We start from the raw sequence: 25,080 nt of genomic DNA on the forward strand, positions 1-25,080 counted from the left end.
GCAAGTGGGGGCCTGCTCGCGGCCGCTACAGGTGCACGACGAAGCCAAATCAGAAAGTATTTGCCCCTATTTTTTATTAATCAAGATAATTTACATGGAGGTAATTGCAAATATTCGTACTACACTACGTACCTTAAAATATTTTTTCACATAGTCCTCACACCGGTTTAGACATTTGACCCATGCCAGCACTAAATTGAGATGCCCCTGTTGTCAGTCAGCGACGCACGTGGCCTGCCCGAATGCGCATTGTCATGCAAGTCGTCGCAGGTTTTTGTTAACTCACAATACCACCACCGCGTACTAGAAAGCAAGACACTTTTCTCTATTCGAGGACTGCATTTCCCCGTGGATTTTGATGGGCGTTCATCCCTTTCTCCATAAAAAAACGAATCACACTTCGTTCCTCGTACGCCGCGGATGTGTGAAACACAATCGCCATTTTCAGCAACTGAAAGCATCATCGTGCCGCGGAAATACCGACAGATAAGGCCGGGCCCTTCAAGAAATTTCTACAGCTAGGGATGCATACGTTGACAGCGCATTTACAGTTGTAACTCGGATAAAAATTAGGAGACAAACACATTCTGATTATACCTCATCGTTAGAAATACCATCGTTAGAGGCTGCTTGCAAAAGGTCCGATGCGTTGCTGCTTCATCAAGAGACAATTTTCCAAACCAAGAGCACGCAACAAATAATGCCAAGGAAGGAAACACCACGAGAACTGCATTCACAAGTGCATATCACCGAAATTCTCACCGTTTATAAAGAACGGTCAATCAAAATCAAGAGAAGACAACACTACTTAAATTTTGTAGTTTTTTGAAATTTTTATTGCACAACAAGAAGACTGTTGCGAGGAACACAGGTGAAAAGCTGTAAACCAGCTTGAGGAGTCCTTATCTCCCACTATACAAAGCAACAAAGTGGCGTACGGCGAAGGGGATACACATTTATTCTGAACTTGGCTCATGTTCGATCAAAAAGCAAGCAAAACAGGGTAGGGGAAAAGAAGAAAGAAAATAGTACCTTATTATACCAACATGGCACCCAATGTCAATGACGAAATTGCGGATATGTCGTTATTTGTTTCCATACATATGTGATTTATAACTGCCGGCAATAAATATTTTAACATTTATTGAAACCAACGGAAGCGGAGGCTTTCCGGAATAAAAAGACACTGGGTTACTCGCATGTGAGCCAGCATTCCATTACTGTGTCTGATGGAAAATTAGCTTCTTGTTAAGGAAATCACCCTGCTTGAGATAAGTGGACCGCTTTCTCTGTGTACTTTCTCTCGCATTATTTGCATCAGTAGTTATGTTTAAGTACGTGGCGCTGGCGAGCCTCGTAGGGTAGGTATTGCGACATGTATCAGCCGTGGAAAGTTTGCTATTGAACTAGATTTAATAATGCAGCACGTTTCCTTGCGTTCCTCTCTCCACTTGCTTAGATTTATTGGCGCTCCTTGCCATTAATCGTTGCCAGCATTACTAATTTCTTTCTTTTAATACTAATCCACATGGAATATTTGCAGATCCGTGAAGAGGAAACCTCTCGGAAGAGGTTGCCACCATCTGCACTCACCGTAGAGGCCACGGCCCGCATCTGGTTCTACATGCACAAGTCGTATATAATTGTCGGCGGGTTGGGAGGCTTTGGCTTGGAACTAGCCGAGTGGATGGTGAACCGTGGATGTCGAAAGTTGATTCTTACCACGCGATCTGGAGTTCGCACAGGATATCAGCGGATTTGCCTGCATAGGTGGGAACAGGCTGGAGTGAATGTCCTTGTGAGTAAGGCAGATGCGTCTGCAAAAGATGGCGCACGAAAAATTATCCTGGAAGCTGCAACCATGGGACCCGTGGGAGGTATCTTCAACGTTGCTGTAGTAAGTATCTCAAACAAGAAACGTCCAAGAAAAATATGTGAAACGTGAGAAGCAATAATATTCGTGAGTAAAACCTCTCTGTTGTGGTTGAGAAACAATGGTTAGTGTACCCATGGCCTGCTAACAGAATTCAAAAGGCAAAAGAATAATTGCAAGGAAAATAAATGTTTCCAGATGGCCAGGCTAGAATGACGACGATTCAACGCTCCCGATGGCACATACCTGGCGGCACGAAGCTAGTAGGCAACTTAGCACCACTCTACAGACAGACAGACAGACAGACAGACAGACAGACAGACAGACAGACAGACAGACAGACAGACGGAAGGAAGGAAGGAAGGAAGGAAGGAAGGAAGGAAGGAAGGAAGGACAGACAGACAGACAGACAGACAGACAGACAGACAGACAGACAGACAGACAGACAGACAGACAGACAGACAGACAGACAGACAGACAGACAGACAGACTCAAGTAGCTTGAACCAACAATGCTGATCGCATCAAAGCATCGTTATTCTCTCCCTGTTTTCCATCTGGTCGATTCTTCGTCGTTTGATCGCCAGATCACGCACCGTTAGATGATACGTAGCTTTGGCATTTTAAACACCTTATTCACATTAAAATCCTCATCCGCAAGGCTTTCACAGGCTGCAACTTTTGATGCTTTGGATATGAGTGGCTATGTTTCAAATATTCTATTGCGGGCGTTCAATTTTGTCTGTTTTAGCCGTTTTACTATCCATAATAACTACCTCATAAAACGTAAAGTCTCATTCCAGAATGCAACTACGATACAGAGGCGACACTTGGGTCACTTTCTCCATGTGCAGTCATGTGGATATTGAAGTGTTCCTATTAGTACCAAAGGACTCGAAAACAATATGTTTTATACACGCTGATACAGCGGCGGCAGCTGCTAGTACGCGTTGGTATTTTGTCATAACCGTTCTATAATCCTCGCTTGGTAATGAGTGCAGAAAAGATACAATCGTTCATAGGAACCTATAATAAAAGACACTTTCCTGTTTTGTCTCCGTCTGCTTCCATACGCGTTTCGTCTACTTCCAGGTGCTTCGCGATGGATTTCTTGACAAGCAGACAGCCGAAACGTTTGAAGCCGTTTTCAAAATCAAGATTAATGGCACTGAGAACATGGATGAGCTCTCTCGTAATTTGTGCCCGGAGCTAGATCACTTTGTTGTGTTTTCATCCCTTTCCTCTGGGCACGGTAATATTGGACAAACAAACTACGGCTACGCCAACTCCGCAATGGAACGCATCTGCGAACGCCGGTCTGCCCACGGACTTCCTGGTAAGTGTCACGTGATGTAGCGTGCGTACTACGCATGATATATATCCGTGTGTGTGTGTGTGTGTGTGTGTGTGTGGGTGTGTGTGTGTGTGAGAGCGGTTGTGGTGGTAATCAACTTTATTGAAAGGGGGAAGGGTAAAGGGGGACGTGGCTGAGGGATCGGGCTCAAGTATGGCCCTGGGCCTGCTTGGCCTTCTCCGACCAGTCCACCAGTTCAAGCTGTCGGTCGACGTCCCCGGAACTGAGCCAGGCTGTCCAGTCAGTCTCGCTGCTGACGGGGTGATGAGAAAACTGGAGCGAGGCGCATGCCCACATTCATGTGTGACTGTTTCTGTTTGTGAACAGAACCTACATTGGTCGTTTTCCTTGGCCCCTGTGATTTTTTTACGTACTTTGGGTGTGGGTATGTGTTTGTCTGGAGTCGCCTAAACGCGACCGCTTGCGTTTTATCGAGTTGCTTGGCCGGTGGTGGGAGCGCGCAACGCCTCAAGGGATACCTATGGGCTATTTCAGAATAAGTCTCGCAGGGTTCCTCGTGCCTCCCCTCCTCATTCACGCCGTCCGCATCCGCGGACGAGGCTTGGCGCGCGAGATCTCGAGCCAAACTGTGAGCAGACGCGATACCGGGCATAGCCGCGTGAGCAGGGGTCCCAGACGAGGTTTTTCAAGCCACTTAGGGGGCGCCGCGTGAGGGAGTGTGCTGTGTGCGAGCATACAGGTCACATTGATTAAAAATGAGGTTGGCACACGGCGTGTTTGTATGCGTTACCACCACTTGAACAAAATTACTATGATGTGTAGCCGATGCTCGTACAGACGACGCCCTAGACAGTCTCTACGATGCCGGTTTTTTTCTCTTCTATTGATATTCGTTCTGGATACTTGCTGATTAATGTTATTAATGTTGACGATGTGAACATGATGATCCCATACTATATATTACACATAAATAATAATGGTAAAAAACTTCGAGAAATGACATGACTTAAGAATATAATCTCGCCTTAATTTTTTTTGCGATTTGCGTGGAATTATTTGGATGAAGGTGTTCTTGATGTTCCCGCTAATACATTTTCCTCATCCTTAACAAAGTGTATGCTTTAGTTGAGTGTGAAAGTTACAACCATCGCCTGTTGTTCGTGAGTTTTCAATCTTGTAATTCTTCTTACCCCCGCAAATAACGCCCACTTTGTGATGCTGGTTGCGGAAAATAAAGAAAATAAAGCATTTCCACTACGATAACCAGAGCAGGCTCGCGATGGAGCAAAGTGGACAACTTGTCCGCGCCATGAGTGCAAACACTTCCTCGTCTCCCTCACTGCGGCTGATCACTACAGCGTACACGGGTCGTATCCTAACGGTATATACCTAAAATGCGCAATAGTGGAACGTCATGCCTAAACTGCTGTCACGGCTAGTCACCGTTCGCCGTTTGCGCGAAGTCGTCGACGGGGTGTACAAGACGGTTGCTCGTTCCGTACTCAAGCAAACACACCGAAGGAGTCAGAGTCGGGAGAAAGAAAGAAAAAAAAGAATTCATTTAGCGACTGACAACGACACAGAATTTAAAGGAAATACACAAAAAAACACAAGAACGCTAAGACTCATGCACTTAATCAGATCAATGACGAAGACAACAGAAATACAACGAACAGTTAACAATGGATATAGAGATTAACACTACACAAAGCACACTTAACGGTGGTCAACTAAGCAGAGCTCAAAAGAAAACAAATGATGGCATACGCATGGCCGGGCAGCAGCAGCAAGTCCATGAAGCGTGGATTCGACGACAGAGCTTTCCCGAAGGACGCTGGCAAGCCGATTTCGTTGCGGTGGGTGTGATTGCTGGGCTGGGTTTCCCGGGAGTCTAGATCTGACGTCTTCCCTCGAGCAGGTTGAGCTAACTTGAGGGGAACTACCGTGAGCTTAGTTGCAGACGCTGGTTTGTCGTCTCTTACGTCAACTAGTAACTCGCAGTTCAGAGGCAGCTAGGCAGCCCAGGCGATGCCGGACGGCACTAGCTCCTTGACGCTTTTGAGCAGATTGTAGGCTCAGCTTCTTGACTGTTTAGCTCGTTTAAATAACTTCTCCTTTCCCTAGTTTCCTGGGTCGGGGAACGGCAGATATGGGTGACGATCCAATCAAGTTCACCCAATTGTATCCTGGCTCCTCTCAAGGTCTTGGACACACCCCTTTCAATTAGGGGTGAGGGAACGGGTGCTTCCCCCCTGCTGTTTAAGGTCGCGCATTTGTATTGCACCGCACACGCACAGCCTTGAGTCCGTGGCGGGCCTTTATTGTCCGTTCACAAACACAGGAGAAACGACGGCAGTGAGCCATACCGCGGCACACATACACTGTTAGCAATTCGCTGACACAGGATCGCACAGAGACACCACATATTTTGGAGTGTTCACACCCCTGCCTTCTTAGCAAGCTCCTTAATGCTCGCGTGGGGCAGAGAATACGCAGGGGTTCCCACAAAAAGCCGTGGGGGAGTCACGGTCGCGCAAACGACAAAAAGAGAATAATCTCTAAACCTGCCTTCGACTTCTTTCGGCCGCTTGCCCGAGCGGCCGGCAATAAACGTCTTGCTCGCCCGTTCATACAACCTTTTGGCGCCCGTTCATCGGTGCTTCGCGGAATCCAATAATGCCGCACCGTGACAAGTGCATTGCCACACGCGCTCCAGAAAATGCACGTGCCTGTGCCGCCATTCACTTGCAGCGATTTCCTACGATTTCTTGAGATCATTGGACCCTATAACGTAAAAATATTCCAGTCTGTTCTTATTCGAATGCCCTGATGTCGAATTTACGTAACCACCGACGCAAGCATTGGACGGTAACCCCTAGCGTTGTCTGAAAATCCCAATCCAACGCGCTTCTTCTTTATAGTGACACATGTACTTGTTTGTCTTTATAGGGTGACACGTTTCACCGCCTAACAAATGCTATCGCACAGCGCAGGACGCGCCTGAATGTATAGGAAGTTTCTGGAATGGTATCGATGCTTCCATCCGCTGTCTGTGACCGAACCTTGTGAAATCTGGTCGGATGTGTGCGCGACGCGAATAATATAGAACTTTGTAGAAAGTACCCGGATCCCAGCGATTACTCTGGAACACTCGACGACTGATGTATAAAAGCGGACGCGCTTGACCCGCTGATCAAATTTTCGACGATCGCTGACCGTGTTCGCCGCTATCGTTGAGCTATAAGTGTAGCCTGTTTGTGTGGGCACAAGTTCGCCCAATAAAAGTTAGTTTTGTCTTTCACAGTATTGATACTGTGTTCTTGAACGTCACCACCACGTGACACCTGGTGTAGGTGCTTTTCGTTCATGTACCGGACGCCCCGGAAGAGCCGTGATCCAAGCCCGGACCGCAAAGAGAACACCAACGAAGTCCCGGACCATCGAGCAAGCCACCGTCTTCAACAACTGCCCCCGGAGCACGAACTTTTGCCTGAGACGACAAGGAAGATCGCCACCAAGCCCACCCCAATGGCAGCCCCAGCGTCCCCCTTCGTGCCGCAGCAGCCCAAGGAGCCTCCGACGTTCCGCGGTTCAGCGTTCGAGGACCCGGAAAGTTCGCTTGAGACATACGAGATGGTCGCTACATTTAACAACTGGAACCGCGACAACAAACTGCGACATGTCTTCTTCGCATTTGGAAGACGCTGCCAGGACGTGGTTCGAGAACCCAGAAACCACCTTAACGACCTGGGAGCTGTTCTGAAGCGGCTTCCTGCAGACATTCGCAAGCGTCGTACGCCGAGAACGAGCACAAGCGCATATTAGAAACACGGGTGCAGCAACCTAATGAGACAACCGCCGTCTTCACAGAGGAAATGAGCCGTCTATTCCGCCACGCCCACCCTGCAATGCCCGAGGAGAAGAAAGTCCGCCTTCTTATGTGTGGTGCGAGGCAGCGACTTTTTGCCGGAATGGTACGAAGCCCACCGAAGACCGTCGACAACTTTCTTCGCGAGGCCACCAGCATCGAGAAGACACTTGACTTGCGAAACCGGCAATTTGACCGCCGCACGAACTCGACAAACTACGCCGGAGTTGTGGTATAAAGTTTGTAAACAGGGATGAAGTGCCTCAGACAGGCTGGCCAACGTTTCGATAGGAGGACCTATCTTCGTCGTTGACGAAGATAGGTCCTCCTATCGAAACGTTGGCCAGCCTGTCTGAGGCACTTCATCCCTGTTTACAAACTTTATCCCACAGTGTGCTATTCCATCTGTCAGCCCCTTTCTTGTTTTTGGACGCCGGAGTTCAGTCACTGCTCACAGGAGACCTGCGCGAGACTATCCGAGCGGTCGTGCGCGAGGAGCTACAGAAGCTGTTGCAATCATCACAGCCTCAAGTGGCTTCGACTGCCGACGCCGTACGTGAGCAGCTCCAACAACAACTGGGAGTAGCCCCTGAATCGCCGCAACCTCAGCCGCAAGCGATGACATACGCCGCTGTAGCCCGGCGTTACGTTCCCCCTTCGCGCCCACAGCAGGGCCCAGTGACGACACAGTTCCGTCGTCCACCACAAGCCCCGCCGCCAGCACGCCAAGCCGTCCCCTTACGCGGCGTTCCAAGGAAGACTGACGTTTGGCGCTCCCCCGACCATCGTCCACTTTGCTACCACTGCGGAGAAGCCGGGCACATCTACCTCCGATGCCCATACCGGGAGATGGGACTCCAAGGGTTCGCCGTTAACGCGCCGCGACAACAAATTGGCGAATGACCTCGCGATATCGCCGACTACCTCGCCGCCACTCAGTAGAGCCCTCGAGGACCGTCCCGTTTGCCGTCATCAGGCCGCTACCTGTCGCCGCAGCGCGGACCATACACCAGCCCAGCCCGGGGCCGCTCTGCGAGCCCATGTCCGAAAAACTAAAAGCAGCAACCGACGGAGATGCGGTTCCAGTTCGTCGAACTGACGAAGATCCTCCGCCGCCGACGAAGACGACGAAGAGACCATCTCGACGACATAATAACGACACGACGCCATCCCGACGAAGTCAGGAAGCCAAGACTACACCGACGAAAGACGACTTGCCGACGCGACGTTCCAACTTCAGTTCAACACGACGCAGCCGTGATCCGACGCCAGACAAAGAACCACCGACCTCGACGTGCTTCTCGACGGCCGCGCAGTTACCGCCTTAGTGGGCACAGGGGCTGATTACTCCATCATGAGTGGACACATCACCGCCCAGTTAAGGAAAGTTAAGACTACAAAGGAAGGCCCTCAAATTCGGACCGCTGGAGGACTCCTCATAACGCCGACTGGAATGTGCACGGCAAGAGTTACCATTCACGACCGAACTTACCCTGCCACCTTCGTTATCTTCTAACAGTGTTCACGAGACGTCATTCTCGGCAGGAACTTCCTGAACCAACACGGCGCAATCATCGACCTGAAGTCGAAGTCAATAACGCTGCCGGAAGATCAAGCGATACCGTCGGAGAGCCTTCCTAGTCACCGCGCCTTGAGTGTACTCTATGATCAAGTGAGCATCCCGCCTCGCCCCAGCATTATTATTTCGGTCGGCACCGAAACACCTGCTGACGTAGAAGGCTTCATCGAAGGCGACCAAGGTTAACTGCTTGATCGCGAAATTTGCGTCGCAAGAGGAATCGCTCGACTGCACGGAGAAAACACGAAAGTGTTGCTGATAAACTTCAGCCAGGAGTTGAAGCACATCAACAAGGGCACGACAATCGCATACATCACGGAAATTCTGGAAACCAGCAATGCGTATGTCCTCTCCGATTCTGCCGCATCTACACCGACGACCGTAGTTTCCGAACCAGGCTTCGACATAAATCGAAGTCTTCCCATGATTAAGCAAGAACAGCTGAGAAGTTTACTTCGACGATACAAAGAGTGCTTTTCGACGTCATCAAGGATTCGAGAAACGGCAGTCGCAAAGCATCGCAATAACCAACGAGTGGGCTCGACCACTCCGCCAGAGCCCTATGGAGTTTCTACGCGAGAACGTAGAAACTATAACGTATAACGTAGAGACCGTATAAGGCACCACGTCAACGAAATGCTGCGCGACGACATCATCCAGCCGTCAAAGAGCCCGTGGGCATCTCCTGCAGTCTTGGTGAAGAAAAAGGACGGAACCCTACGTTTCTGCGTCGATTATCGTCGTCTGAACATGATCACAAAGAAGGACGTATACCCCCTCCCACGAATAGATGACGCATTAGATCGGCTTTGCAACGCTAAATACTTCTCGTCGATGGACCTCAAGTGTCGCTTTTGGCAAATAGAAGTCGACGAAAAAGATCGGGAAAGACCGCCTTCATCACCCCGACAGCCTCTACGAGTTCAAGGTTATGCTATTCGGACTGTGCTCGGCGCCTGCAACGTTCCAGCGCGTGATGGACACGGTTTTAGCAGGGTTGAAGTGGCAGACCTGTCTCGTATACTTGGATGACGTCGTCGTCTTTGCCGGAAATTTCGACGACCACCTTAGGCGGCTTGCAACAGTACTAGAGACCATCAGGTCATCAGGGCTTAGTCTGAAGCCGGAAAAGTGCCGCTTCGCTTACGGCGAGCTTCGGATTCTAAGCCACGTCATTAGCAAATCTGGAGTCCGCCCCGACCCGCAGAAGGCAGCTGCCATCGCAAAGTTCCCGCAGCCCATCGCCAAGAAGGCAGTGCGTATAGTCCTTGGCATGTGTGCCTACTACAGGCGCTTTGTCAAGGAATTTTCACGCATCACGGAGCCACTAACACATCTCACCGAATGTGATGTCAACTTCAAATGGGAAACGCCGCAGGCCGATGCATTTCAAGAACCCAAAGCACGCATACAGTCGCCGTCGGTACTTGCACACTTCGACCAGGACGTCGATACCGAAATCCACACTGACACCAGTAGCCTAGGCCTCGGTGCCGTCCTAGTCCAGAGGAAAGACGGACTTGAACGGGTGATATCTTATGCTAGCCGGTCGCTGTCAAAAGCCGAAGGCAATTATTCCACGACTGAAAAGGAATGCCTCGCCATCATTTGGGCTACAGCAAAATTCCGCCCTTATCTATATGGGACGCCATTCAAAGTGGTCAGCGACCATCACGCGTTGTGTTGGCTAGCTAACTTAGAGGACCCATCAGGACGGCTGGCGCGGTGGAGCCTCACACTACAAGAATACGACATCATTGTAACCTACAAGTCCGGACGAAAACACTCAGATGCCGATTGCCTATCACGCGCCCCCATTGACCCACCGCCGCAAGATGACGAGGATGACGACGCCTTCCTTGGAATAATAAGCGCGGAAGACTTCGCTGAACAGCAGCGAACAGACCCGGAGCTAAAAGGCCTCGTCGATTATTTGGAAGGGCACACCGACGTTGTCCCTAGGGCATTTAAAGGGACACTAAAGGTTACCAGAAACTCAAGTTAAAGTGGTAGAGCAATGTTCTAGAACGTCTAAGGCGTCAATATAATCGCGAACAGAGCTTTAGTAACCGAGAAATTGAGGTAAATGCATGACACGATTTGAGACCCCCCAGCGACATTCCGGTACTAGCCCGATGACGAAAGGTCTCCTCATAATTTGTGTTACTAATACTCAACTATTCGTATTAAAAATATCATTTCATTCGATTATAAGCCGGACAAAATGCTACTTGTCTACGTCTATTCGATTCTAGGAAAAAATAACATTTTGACGTTACCCTTCAGTAATATGGGTGTTCGAAAGGTTTCGTTTTCGCTCGACTCTGCGCCGCGCACGCTTTGGAGTTTCAGTAGTTTCGTTATCGCGTCGTGCTGTGAGGGTTCTGCTCGCGAAACTTTCATTTGGAACAAGCAGCGAGAATGCCACGTCCATGTGATGTCGTGGGAAGCCCTCGTTCCTTTCCCGCTCCGGAGAGCCGGTGTCGAGGCCGCCGTCGTAGTACGCAACGACGCCGGCAGTGCGAGCCCTCAGAAGCAGGTCGCGCTCGTCGGTGCTCAAATCGCTGAAGTTGAGCCCACCATCGCGAGCCAATCTGTCGGTGTCAGGGTCCATTGCGACGAGCGTGAATGAAGTACCAGCTTATGGGCGTCTTGCGCTGGAGTGTGAGGTATAGTAGCGGCGCCTGGTGGCGGTGCGGGAAACGACATCTGGGTCGTGCCAGCTTGGGTCGTATTGAGCCCTGGCTGTGGCGAAGCACGTTTCTAGGCCGAGTTTTGCGTCGATTCGCACATTTTTATGCCCTGTTGCGAGTGCGAAAAGGCTCGTCGCTTCTCATAGACCACGCCGACCACGCTGCGAGCTCGCTGCAGCCTATAGTTTAACGAAAACGGACTCTCCGTGTGCCGTGGGACGTAATGTGGGACGTAATTCGTTTCTCCTTCCGCTAGCCACCATACTCCCGCTTTCGCTCTGCTGTCAGCTCTGTCTTGGCTCTGTTTCTGGCCGCGCGTTCGCGTTTTGCGCAGAAAAGCCGTAGCGCCGTCTGCGGACGCCGTTCTACTCACCGATGGCGCAACGTCACTATGAGACCATGATGTCAGTTCTCCTCGATCGGAGGGCGGGCGATTTGAACTGCGCTAGAGGTACGCGGACGCTTCAGAACGCATTTTCTCTTAAAATAAGTCTCTCCTTGGCACGAAACAAGCGTTTCGAGATTTCTGGGATGGTATTTCAACAGTCCACGTTGACTTAATAGTAACCTTTAGTGTCCCTTTAAGCGCGGATTGTCTTCGTTCAAGCTTCAAAACAACCTACTCGTGAAGAAGAACTTCTCACCAGTCCGCGCCAACTACCTTCTTATTGTTCCTTCGGTGATGCGTCCAGAAGTACTGCACGCCCTACATGACGATCCGACCGCTGGGCATCTTGGTTTCTCCCGGACGCTATCGGGGATACAAGAAAGGTATTACTGGCCGCGCCTAACCGCCGATGTCGCCCGTTACGTCAAGACATATCGAGACTGTCAGCGACGCAAGACACCACCGACAAGGCCAGCGGGATTACTACAGCCGATCAAGCCTCCTTACCGACCTTTTCAGCAGATCGGGATGGAGTAGTTGGGACCGTTTCCGACGTCAACTTCGGGAAATAAGTGGATCGTCGTGGCGACGGACTATCTTACCCGCTTTGCTGAAACTAAAGCTCTACCAAAAGGCAGCGCAGCAAAAGTGGGCAATTTCTTCGTGGACAACATCCTGCTGTGACGTGGTGCCCCAGAAGTCCTCATCACCGACAGAGGAACGGCGTTTACAGCAGAGCTCACCCAGGCCATTCTGCAATACAGCCAGACAAGCCACAGAAGGACAACTGCCTACCAGCCGCACTCGAATCGTCTCACGGAGCGCCTGAACTAGACCCTGGCCGACATGCTAGCAATGTACGTCGACGTCGAACACAAGACCTCGGATGCCATTCTGCTGAACGTAACATTCGCTCACAACACGGCGGTGCAGGAAACAACACAGATCACGCCGTTTAAGCTGGTTTACGGCAGGAAGCCGACGACGACGCTCGACGCCATGCTGCCGCACGTCACTGACGAGCAGAATATTGACGTCGCTACGTATCTCCAGCACGCAGAAGAAGCCCGACAGCTCGCCCGCCTACAGATCAAGAACCAGCCGCGCACCGACAGCAGACACTACAACCTCCGACGACGCTTCGTCGAGTACCAGCCCTGCGACCGTGTTTGAGTATGGACCCCGATGCGCCGACGAGGACTCAGTGAGAAACTACTGCGACGCTATTTCGCACACTACAAGGTCATCCGACGTATTGGCGCGCTGGACTATGCGGTCGTGCCAGACGGCATTTCGCATTCACAGCGGCGCCGCGCACGATCTGAAGTGGTCCACGTGGTGCGCCTTAAACCCTTTTACGGACGCTGAAACATTCCTTAGTTTGTTGTTTCTCTGCTACGGGTGTTTTTGTTTATTACTTTCGTATGTTTGCAGCATCGGATTGATGCGTTTTGTGAGGGGGGTATTGACACGTGTACTTGTTTGTCTTTATTGGGCGACACTTTTCACCGCCTAAAGGCCAGAATACATGGAGCGAACTTTCACGACGAAGTTCGGGCGGCAGAAAATCTGCCGCGGCGCGACCCCGTATTTTCGTCGGGCTGCGCTACATGGAGCGAAGACAGGCCGGCCACCGCCGGCGAGTCGCTGCGTTATCAGTGTGGCTAGACGAGGCAAATGCGCTGTCGTGAAACACTTGACAAAAAAAAACTTTAACGACAATTATTATCTCTTTTGAATTACGGAACACTCTAAAAACGCGTAAAATTTTGTTTAGAAATGATTTCTAGTCTTTTTTATGTGTTTGAGACGTTCATGTGCCGATGTAGTTTAAAGAAAGCGGCGATGCTATGCGCTGTGGCAGTGGCAACAATGGGCGGGTAAACAACTTTCGGCTCCTCCAACTCCGCGGCGCTGTTCTGTGGCTCAACGCGCGCGCGGCCGAAGCAAGCAGACCCGAAAGTAGCGCACCTGAGCTTGTCTAACCATGGCTGTTATTAACTTGTTAAATTCCAGCTGCGCCGCTTTGGATGCCATGAATACGAAAAGCGGGAGACCGGCGTGAACGATAGAGCGGGATCGGGATACACGGACAAGCGGGGAAGCCTAGCCGGAAGTCGGGGCGGATAGTGAGACCTGATTGGCTCGCTTTGGGGCGCCGCTCGTTTGCCGCTTCCGGTATCGTCGCCGCCCGACGAACTTTTCTGCGCCAGCTGGAATCGGCGGCGAACGACGTTTTCTCCGCCGCCGCACGTCGCGCGTACGCCGCCGGGCGTCGAACGCCGACTATTCGTCGCATATTCGCTCCGTGTATTCTGGCCTTAACAAATGTTATCGTACAGCGCAGGACGCGTCTGCATGTATCGGCCGTTTCTGGAATAATATCGATGCTTCCACTCCGCTGTGTGTGACCGAACCTTCTGTGATCTGATCGCATGTGTGCGCGACTCGAGTAACGTAGAACTTTGTAGAAGGCACGCGGGTCCCAGTGATTACTCTGGAACATTCGACGACTGATGTATTAAAGCGGACGCGCTTGAACCGGTGATCAGATTTTCGCCGATCGCCGAGCGTGTTCGCCGCTATCGTTGGGCTATAAGTGTAGCCTGTTTTTTGTGGGCACAAGTTCGCCCAATAAAAGTTAATTTTGTCTTTCACAGTATTGCTAATGTGTTCTTCAACGTCACCACCACGTGGCAATAGGATGTCACTTTCTTTTGCATTCAAAGCGAATCAGAGTGTGCATCATCATCATCATCATCATCATCATCATCATAAGCCTGGTTACACCCACTGCAGGGCAAAGGCCTCTACCACACTTCTCCAACTACGCCGGTCATGTACTAATTGTGGCCATGTTGTCCCTGCAAACTTCTTAATCTCATCCGCCCACCTAACTTTCTGCCGCCCTCTGCTACGTTTTCCTTCCCTTGGAGTCCATTCTGTAACTCTTAATGACCATCGGTTATCTTCCACCTCATTACGTGCCCTGCCTATGCCCGTTTCTTTTTCTTGATTTCAACTAAGATATCATTAACTAGCGTTTGTTCCCTCACCCAATCTGCTCTTATCTTATCCTTTAACGTTACACCTATCATTCTTCTTTCCATAGCTCGTTGCGTCGTCCTCAATTTAACTAGAACCCTTTTCGTAAGCCTCCAGGTTTCTGCCCCGTACGTGAGTACTGGTAAGACACAGCTGTTATAAACTTTTCTCTTTTGCGATAAAGGCAACCTGCTGTTCATGATCTGAGAATGCCTGCCAAACGCACCCCAGCCCATTCTTATTCTTCTGATTATTTAAGTTTCATGATCCGGATCCGCAGTCACTACCTGTCCTAAGTAGATGTATTCCCTTACCACTTCCAGTGCCTCACTACCTATCGTAAACTGCTGTTCTATTCCGAGACTGTTAAACATTAGTTTTCCGCAGAATAATTTTTAGACCCACTCTTCGGCTTTCCCTCTCCAGGTCAGTGAGCATGCATTGCAGTTGGTCCCCTGAGTTACTAAGCAATCCAATATCATCAGCGAATCGCAAGTTACTAAGGTATTCTCCATTAATTCTTATCCCCAATTCTCCCCAATCCGGGTTTCTGAATACCTCCTGTAAACACGCTGTGAATAGCATTGGAGAGATTGTATCTCCCTGCCTTACGCCTTTCTTCATTAAGGTTTTGTTGCTTTCTTTATGGAGGACTACGGTGGCTGTGGAGCCGCTATAGATATCTTTCAGTATTTTTACATACGGCTCGTCTACACCCTGATTCCACAATGCCTCCATGACTGCTGAGGTTTCCACTGAATCAAACGCTTTCTCGTAATCAATGAAAGCTATATATAAAGGTTGGTCATATTCCGCACATTTTTCTATCACCTGATTGATAGTGTGAATATGGTCTATTGTTGAGTAGCCTTTACGGAATCCTGCCTGCTCCTTTGTTCGACGGAAGTCTGAGGTGTTCCTGATTCTATTTGCAATTACCTTAGTAAATACTTTGTAGGCAACGGACAGTAAGCTGATCTGCCTATAATTTTTCAATTCTTTGGCGTCCCCTTTCTTATGGATTAGGATTATGTTAGCGTTTTTCCAAGATTCCGGTACGCTCGAAGTCATGAGGCATTGCGTATACAGGGTAGCTAGTTTCTCTAGAACAATCTGCCCACCATCCTTCACCAAATCTGCTGTTACCTGATCCTCCCCAGTTGCCTTCCCCCTTTGCATAGCTCCGAAGGCTTTCTGTACTTCTTCCGGCGTTACCTGTGGGATTTCGAATTCCTCTCGAATATTCTCTCTTCCAATATCGTCGTGGGTGCCTCTGGTACTGTATAAATCTCTATAGAACTCCTCAGCCACTTGAACTATCTCATCCATATTAGTAATGATATTGCCGGCTTTGTCTCTTAACTCATACATCTGATTCTTGCCAATTTCTAGTTTCTTCTTCACTGCTTTTAGGCTTCCTCCGTTCCTAAGAGGATGTTCAATTCTATCCATATTATACTTCCTTATGTCAGCTATCTTACGTTTGTTGATTAACTTCGGAAGTTCTGCCAGTTCTATTCTATTCTATTCTGTTCTGACAGTGTGCATTGAGCAGTTTCTTTTTTTTATCTAATGAGCTGCGAGGAGGCGTGGAACATGCTCAAATGGAGATAGTGTCGATGGCCAGTGCAGTGAAAGTAGATAGCCGGATGAGGAGGGTGGTGCAGGGCGTCTGTCATTGATACGCTTCTCCTTGCTTAGTTTGTGGTGGCTGGTCGAAAATCGCGGCGGCATGGAACGGAAGGTTAAAAATGCCGCTAAAACGAATTCTCAGCAACGTAGAGTTGGCAGAGCGATCTTATACGCAAATAAATTCCTACTCCCCGGCATATCCGAGTAGCCAGTGCCAAACCGTTCGGCGGCAGCCATCTTCTATTCTTTTTGGAACGGGACAGTCTCCAGCAAGTAAAGAAAATTTTCACTTTCGTTCGGCATTTTAATACGCCCTTAACAAGTACATGTCACTTTGGCGTGGCGAGTTTCATAGCGAATGCTCTATCACTAACCTACCGTAGATTTTTCGGCGTCTGGCAGCAGAAACGGACTTAGCGATTTCTAGCAAATCCATACGCAATGGGTTTCATTGCTTGCTTTGTGTGTGATCACGTACGGGTGCAGTGTGGCGCCGGAGACGTCAAAATGCGGAACAGATCGGAAAGTTCGCCGCGAGAAATAGCGTGACGTCAAGGTTATCGCTCTATGTAAACAGGAAAGGTATCGGCTCTAAAAACGGCTGTCCCATTGGTGCGGTGGACACGTATAGTTCGTATACCCGAAGAACAACATGCCTAAGAGGAGAGTCCGCGGGAACAGCAACGAAGAGTGTAAACGGCGCCGGCGCGATATGACCACCGATGAAGAACATTCTCGCGATGCTGGACGAAAACGACAATCGCGAGCCCGCGCATCTCCGAAGGAGCCGTGACGCCACACTCCCAAGAAAAAAAAAAGACAACCATTCCGCGCAGTGAAAATCGAATAGCAGCTACAGCAGTTTTCCTTTCGTGCGAGATCTTTGACTGTCGGTGAGCTGCCATTTTATCTTCACAGAGTGCAATGGTCGTCATTTTTTCGTGGCTTTATGACGTCGCGTGACAGACAGGTAAAATGGCTGTAGCTCAAAAACGCTTGACAAACAGCAATTGCTCAGACGCCTTTTTCGCTAACGGCAAAAAGGCGTTGAATCAGAAAATATTATTTTTCTTTCGTTCGGTCTAATCATGCATAATCAGTGTGAACATACCATATTAGATAGGGAATTTTCACAGTCTTTGTGACGTCGCGTGACATACAGGTGCAGTGGCTGGTGACTCGAAAAAGTTTTTACCAATCGTGGGAGACTGATTGCAGAATTGGAATAGAAAGGGTTGGATTAGCTTTATGTTATCGCGCCCAATGTGCACACATGCACACAGGCAAAAGAAAGGAACGAGATGACCGCGGCGCCGAGGCTGCATGAAGGTTCAAGGAATATTTTTTTTTTCTTTTTTTTTTTACTTTCATGCAAGCTGTCGGTGAGTTGTGGAGCCAGATATTGTCTTACTTTGCAACCAGAGTGAAATTCCCACTAGAATTTGCATCTGAATTGCTGTTTTATCGATAATACTACAAACAACGTCCTGGTCGCCTACAGTAGGCCTCATAAACATATCGTGGTATTGGCATGCGAAACACCAGGATTTAATGTGTTTAAACTTCTGGGCTCGTATTCACAAGAGGTTCTTACGCTAAAAACGTTCGTGCCAGCCAGTAGTGATGTAGGACATATTATTAGCGAAGGTGATCAGCCAATGAAAAGCAGCACTTACGTACGAAAAGCTTTGTGAATTCGGCCCCTGTTTCTATTGGAAAGGGGCATTCTTTGACTATACTAAAAACTATCTGTTTCGTTCGGCATATTAATGCATCTCTAGACCATAGTGATTTCCTGAGGCTCCTGCTTTCACCTTGTTCTCGTTTTGCTCTTCTTCCTGTGTTTTTGCGACTTCAAGTGACATGATGGCGAAGAAGCCTTGGCGCGAGAAAATTTTGAACAATTGCGGAAACCTTATCGTGACAAAGGCGTAGAACAGTAAAGAGAAATTTTTTTCTTGTTACGACTAATCATGCGTAATGCTGTGTACTTGTGTTCATGAGGTGGGAAATATCGTGGTTTTCGTGACGTTTCGTGACAGGCAGGCGAAATTGGTATGGCCCGAAACGTTTTTGACCAATCGCGGATGGTTAATGAAGAAAATACCGTGGAATAGCATTACGTTATAGTGGCCCAATACATCGTTCAACTATCGACTGGAACGTCCACGTCTTTAGTTCAGATCTTCAATATCGCCGTAACCATTGACCGTCTAGCTAAGTAGAATACCATTCTGAAGTTCAATAAATTGATTATAACACGTCATATGGAAGCAAACATATTACACTTATGCAGGAACAAAGTAGACGTACGCCCTTTAATCCCATTGTTCTAGAACATTCGCCTTCTCTACTTTCCATCTCGGTTCAAGAGAATGAAAACACACCGCGACGGCGCGAAAGCAGTCCCTGCATCTTGTAAAGGGGGGTTTATTCGGCTCGCAGAGCAGCAGCGACAAACTCAGCACCGGCAGGTAGGGCCCAGCCAGCGAACGAACTGGGTACGTGCCACGCGATGGCAACGGGGCTTTTCAGCCTGCCGATCTTCTTCGTCACAATCACCTCCGGAATTGAAGAGCAGCCATGCCGGCGACCTAGGAAGAGGTGGGCGGATCGTAATACTGCTTCAGCCGGTCAGTGTGCACAGTCTCTCGCGCCCGACGACGCAGATCGGAAGATGGCGATACGGGTTCGACCACGTAGTTCACTGGTGATGTTTGTGCAACCACGCGGTAGGGCCCGTGGTACTACGGGAGGAGCTTGGACGAAAGGCCAGGAGCAGCAACAGGCGGGACCCAAAGTCACACGAGTGAGTCGACGGGGAAGGGGTGAGCGGGAGGATTGAGGTCAAGGCGTTCTTTTTGGCGGCACTGTTGAGCAGACGTCAAAGAATGGGCCAGTTGTCGGCATTGCTCGGCGTGCTGAGCAACCGCAGAAACAGGTGATCATTCAGCAGGGTCCGGCCGGTACGGGAGAACCGTATCAATGGTGCTGGAGGAATGGCGGCCGTAAAGCAGAAAGAATGGTGAGAATCCGGTAGTGGCTTGAGAGGCAGTGTTATATGCGTAAGTGACGAGCGGAAGTACAAGGTCCCAGTTGGAGTGGTGAGATGCAACATACATTGATAGCATGTCACTAAGAGTTCTGTTGAATCGTTCTGTTAAGCCATTGGTCTGTAGATTATAAGCAGTAGTAGTGCGGTGAATAATTTGGCATTCAGATAGGAGTGACTGCAGTACATCCGAGAAGAATACGCGGCCCCGATCGCTCATCAGTTCACGAGGTGCGCCATGGCGGAGGACGAAGTTGTTTAGAATGAATGAGGCGATGTCTTTTGCTGATGTGGCAGGCAAGGCGGTGGTTTCAGCATACCGTGTCAAATGATCTACGGCGACAATAATCCATCGGTTGACAGCGCCAGTAGATGGAAGAGGCCCGTATATATCAATGCCGACACGGTCAAATGGCTGAGCTGGGCAGGGAAGTGGTTGGAGAGGTGCGGTGGAGAGATGCGGGACGCACTTGCGTCGCTGGCAGGCAATGCAGGAGCGTACGTATTTGTGGACAAAGGTGTACATCCCCCGCCAATAATATTGTAGGCGAAGCCGTGTGTAGGTTTTTGACGGTCCGCCGTGACCACACTGCGGGTCAGAATGAAAAGCGGAGCAGAACTCTTTTCGTAGGTGGTGAGGCACTACTAAGAGCCATTTGCGGCCGTCGTTGTGGTAGTTGCGGTGGTATAAAAGTCCGTCCCGGATTGCGAAATGCTGCGCCTGTCGGCGTAACGCTCGAGGTACCGAAGTTGCCGGAGGATTTGACAAAAAGTCGAATATCATGACAATCCATGGGTCTTTTTGTTGCTGCGATGCCATGCCCGGGATGTCAAGTGGTAAGATGTGATGTCTGTCGGCAGAAGTGCTGCTGTGTGAAATAACTGCAGAGCGCGGGAGGGCATCGGCGTCAGCGTGTTTGCGTCCAGAGCGATAGACGACACGGATATCATATTTCTGGATTCGGAGGGCCCATCGAGCGAGGCGGTCCGACGGGTCTTTTAGGTTGGACAACCAACAAAGAGCGTGATGATCCGTCACCACGCCAAAGCGTCGACCATAGAGATATGGACGAAATTTTTGAAGAGCCCATACGATAGCCAGGCACTCCTTTCCTGTTACTGAGTAATTGGCCTCAGGTTTCGCACTGTCGCGCACGGTCATGCAAACGTTGCTCGCCGCGAAGCTTACAAACCGCGGGGCGCCCGAATACCTCTGTCACGTTAGTCTTGAAGGCCGTCCACGTCGTCAGATCACGTTCGTGGTTGCGGTGCCACACGCTGGCGACACCGCTCAAATAAAATGACTCGTAATTAAGTTTTTTCGTGTCGTCCCAGTGGTTGTGGATGCTCACCCGGTCGTAGTCAGCGAGCCAGTCTTCTACATCATGGTCTTCGGTACCACTGAAGATGCGTGGGTCGCGTTGCCGCAACGGGCCGGGGCAGACCACGGTAGTCACCGGGGCAGCGGGTTGTTTCCGGCATTATGAAGACGGGCTACAGCATCCGATTACGAAGTTCCAGAATTCCGGTTGTACCCCGCATCTCCACCAATTGTAAAGGGAGTTTATTCGGCTCGTAGAGCAGCAGCGACAAACTCAGCACCAGCGGGTAGGGCGCAGCCAGCGAACGAACTGGGTACGTGCCAAGCGATGGCAACGGGGCTTTTCAGCCCGCCGATCTTCTTCGTCACATTCTAAATAACGTTACTCGGCACTTCGTCGGCAAAACATGTGTGGTTTGCCGCTCACAATCACTGGCTGGAGAAACGTTCTAGACTTAAGGCGCGTTTATTCAGCAACATCTTGTCTTAAAAATCGGCGAATACGGCTCTTCGGTGGGAGCGTTAGCTCAGGTGCTGCTATCTAAACAAATGGGAACGGAGAAATCGTTTTCTTCAGCAACAGCAGCGCCGAATCTGATGAGGTGTGTGGCATTTGAAGAAAAAAAGTAAAAGTATAGTTACTATGTGAAGCGAATTTTTCAGTTACGCCGTTACTTGTAATAAAAAATTTTGGAAAATCGCAAAATTTAGAAAATCGGAACTATCACATTTAAACTCTGTCCTCAGCAATGAATATAAGATATCACAGTTCTGTACGCTGCAGATATTGCGCCTGAAGCACTCGAAATTGATGTATTTTAAAACGCTATAATATATACTAATAATACGTGAGCAAGACATTAGCACGACCCTTAAAAAGATTGTATCAAATTGACGTAAGCTATAAAAAATCAAGCACATTTGTCAGCTACGGATGCTCCAATAGAAGCCGTTTAGAATACTTAGATATACCTGTTTTGCTAGAAAGTTACACATTTCTGAATTTCGTGCTTCTCTTTTTTTAAGCGTACCAATAATCGGCAATTTCTAAAATAATCTCCATGTTTAAAAGCAAAATTTCTCTTCCGCCAGTCACTAGAATTTTATTTTCAATTTCGAGTACAAAAGCAACTGAATTCAAACAGGTCGAGTGGGATAAACACGCTTCTGAATCTTATATGGCTGAACAGCTAGCATCAAAGTTGGCCCCAAACTAAAGATTCTTCTTGAGAAGCTTCAGCCCAGCGGCTCTTACCTTATACACGGGAACCGGTAAATAATTTTTCTCGGCAACCACTACAACAAATTTAATGAATTTGATGGGGTTTATTACTTTTAAAGGGACACGTCATAATCTTGTGACCATTGGAGGCCGATTTTCTACTTAGGTTGTCAATTTTGCAATAAATGTTACTAAAATTTCAAATTTCAAAAACAATTCTATGAGTTACACCTTTCCTTAACTCATCCATGAAAACCGAATTCGCATTTTTTTTTTTACACTGCACCTACTAACACATCAAAAGTGGATAAAACTTAAGTATATACATAGCTCTCAATTACACCACTAATGTGCCAGTAGGGCTTCTGTAAAACAACACGAGAAACGTAATATCATGTGAGGTATAAATTAATCAACCACATTTTTCGGCAAAAGATGCCATAACAAGTGCAGCTTGTAAAACAGCGATGCTTGTTTTTGGTGCAGAATTACGAATATGCAAACTTTATGCTTGCATTTTTCTGAAACACAAATTTTCGGCAATGTTATGACCAATGTAGGTTTTAAATCTAAATTTTCTTTCCAGTAGTCACTAGACTAAAACTACCTCTCTCAAATGCAACAAAACCTACTGCAGTTAGTGAAAAGGCCGTCGGCTAAAAGCACTTCTGCGTTCCACACGTATACGGATAGGCGGCATTAAAGTTTGCTCGAGCTAAACCTTCCGCTTAAGGCCGCCTTTTAGAAGCGCTGAGTTTCAAGGGTCATAGGAGAGTTGACTGGTCAGCGCTCGGGATGACCAAGGGAAGTGTAGAGTATTTGGTGGAATGAAAGGCTGGAATTTAATGAAACCAGGGCCTCAAAAGAAACAATATGAAGAGATAATGTATATATTCTTGAAATAGAAAAATCATAAATTAGAGATCGCAAATACGCTAGACTTTTATACATATCAAGTAGGTTAGATCACTATTCGGCCTAAGCTTGGGGGCGCTTGAAAGCCAAGATGGGAGTGAAGCACACAAATACACACACGGGAGATTTTCGCCTTTCTGTGCCTCACTCTCTCCTTGTCTTCCTAGTGCACCGCAGCAGCCTATGAACGACCAGATCTCCCGAGAAACGTCATTCTTACTTTATTTTTCCCCTGCTGGTTTCAAAATAAATGTCATTAGAGAATGCAAGCATTATTATGTAGTTGAGGAGTAGCTTATACTCGAGACTTTTTATAAAACACTTATGCGAAACAGGGGTAACGACAGAATATACGCGCGCTCGCTGGAGGCAACATCGATATCGTTCCCGCTTTCTTGGTCATCGTGGCGAGAATTTTTATTGTTCTGTCTTGGCGTAGCAGAGCCCGTCTAAGCAGACTGTGCAGATTCGTAGGCGCAGACGCCGCCATTACTTATAATTTCTTTCTCCCGAACGACGCGTGCATTCAGTTCAATAAGTATAGAAGCTTTGCTTTCACGTAAGATAAGGAGGTGAGATGCGCCCAGAAATTTTCGGTCTTGCTGTTTGGCCGACTTTTTCCAAAGGGGCGTGATACCATATTGCCAAAAGCAAGAGGTGCATTTCTCACTAAAACGTCCATATTCTTGTTGATTTATTTTACTGCTGCAGCATGGTTCATCCTTTCCATTAGCGCATCGCCGTCTTGCCCGCGTCATCGAGTCATCTTATTTGGCAACTAAAATGAAATACTAAAGAATCAAGTTTACGACTCAGTAACATAGCAATAATATGTAGGTGTGTAGGTATAACGGATATCACATTTCAGTCAGCTGCACCTACAGTAATACAATCTTTTAATTATAGAAAGCGCATACTTCTTCACCTGATTGGACGCTGCAACACCCAAAATAGATATATTGATCGAGGGAATAATAGCTAAGAGAGACATGTTTGCGATAGGCGCTCAAGAACTTGAACTATACCAGGTTTACTCCTTATATCCCCACTACGTCTAAGTGTATACAGGCGGATCGTGCCATGATAACTGCTCTCCATTAGCATTCGTGATACCACACTTGGCATCACAGTAAATATATCATTTATCACGAGTGACACCTTTCGTGGTCGCTGAACTTTTTGCTATACCAGGGGCGCTGCGCCTAATAAAGCATGCGTAGAGAAAGCACAAGAATGGGAGATTTTAGTGATTATCAACCCGCACTTGTCTTACAAAAAAAAACATAGGCAAAGATTTGTTTTAATGCATGTTAACTGAGGGATAATAGAAACCTTGGGAATATACGGCACCGTGTGCCACTTGGCACAGCATATGCACGGCGCTCTTTTGTGCAGGATTAGACGTGTCCCTAGTGCGCAGATCATGTGCGGCCACTCAGACGAAGATGTGCACCAACTCCTCCTCGAGTTCCCGAGGCACGAAACCGCAAGAAAAAAATTTAGGGCAGATGAAATGCTATTCACCCTACAATAAAAAAAAAACTTGGCCCTTGACCAACAGCGCGGTTTCAAAGAAAAGCGCTTGTCGCTTTAAAGTTCTGTTTAGAAACCACCAGTATCTTAGATATATATTAAAGTCTATTGTTCGCTAAAAGATGCATATATGATGTAGGTCTCTGCTTGTTAGTTTGTCTAAACATGTGGTATGTTATGTATGAGCACACTTACGGTCTGTGCAGTCGTCTGTGAAACTGAACGTCTTCATGCTTTCTCCAGCAATAAGAAGCACATGGGTTTACATGTGCAAACGTATACATGTTCACTTACTATGGGTCCCTAGACTCCCGTATTGAGTCTGAGATAGTGCTGACTGAGTGTTCTTGTGAGTCTTTTGGGCCGAGATTTGTTGCAAGTTCTTTGACAATATTTTTGCTTATCAAGCGACGAAGAGTAGCCGGTGCCACCTAAAGGCGTCAAGGACTCTTACTGCATCGTGCCCATAACAAACGCACGTTCAATACGGGCAAATTCGATGCATTAAACAATCCTGTGAAAGATATCGCTAATTTGTGGATAGAACTTCTGCAAACCTCTCTATGAATTTGTAGCAATTTCGCGTAGGCTCTAAATTCGTATTGCCGGTTAATTCCCTAACAGATGAAGCACACATAAATGCCA

General features: G+C 48.3%; 1 protein-coding gene across 1 annotated transcript in view; it reads left to right on the forward strand.

Moving 5' to 3' along the window:
- The window catches only part of LOC142576596 (fatty acid synthase-like), a 192,089-nt gene that overhangs the window by 163,204 nt on the left and 3,805 nt on the right, over positions 1–25,080 (forward strand). Inside the window, exons 21-22 of the mRNA XM_075686790.1 lie at positions 1,544–1,897; positions 2,965–3,208. Of these exons, the coding sequence (XP_075542905.1) occupies positions 1,544–1,897; positions 2,965–3,208 (598 nt within the window). The remainder of the gene's footprint in view (positions 1–1,543; positions 1,898–2,964; positions 3,209–25,080) is intronic.

This window comes from Dermacentor variabilis, chromosome 3 (genome assembly GCF_050947875.1).
Source record: "Dermacentor variabilis isolate Ectoservices chromosome 3, ASM5094787v1, whole genome shotgun sequence".
Taxonomy (NCBI): Eukaryota; Metazoa; Arthropoda; class Arachnida; order Ixodida; family Ixodidae; genus Dermacentor; species Dermacentor variabilis.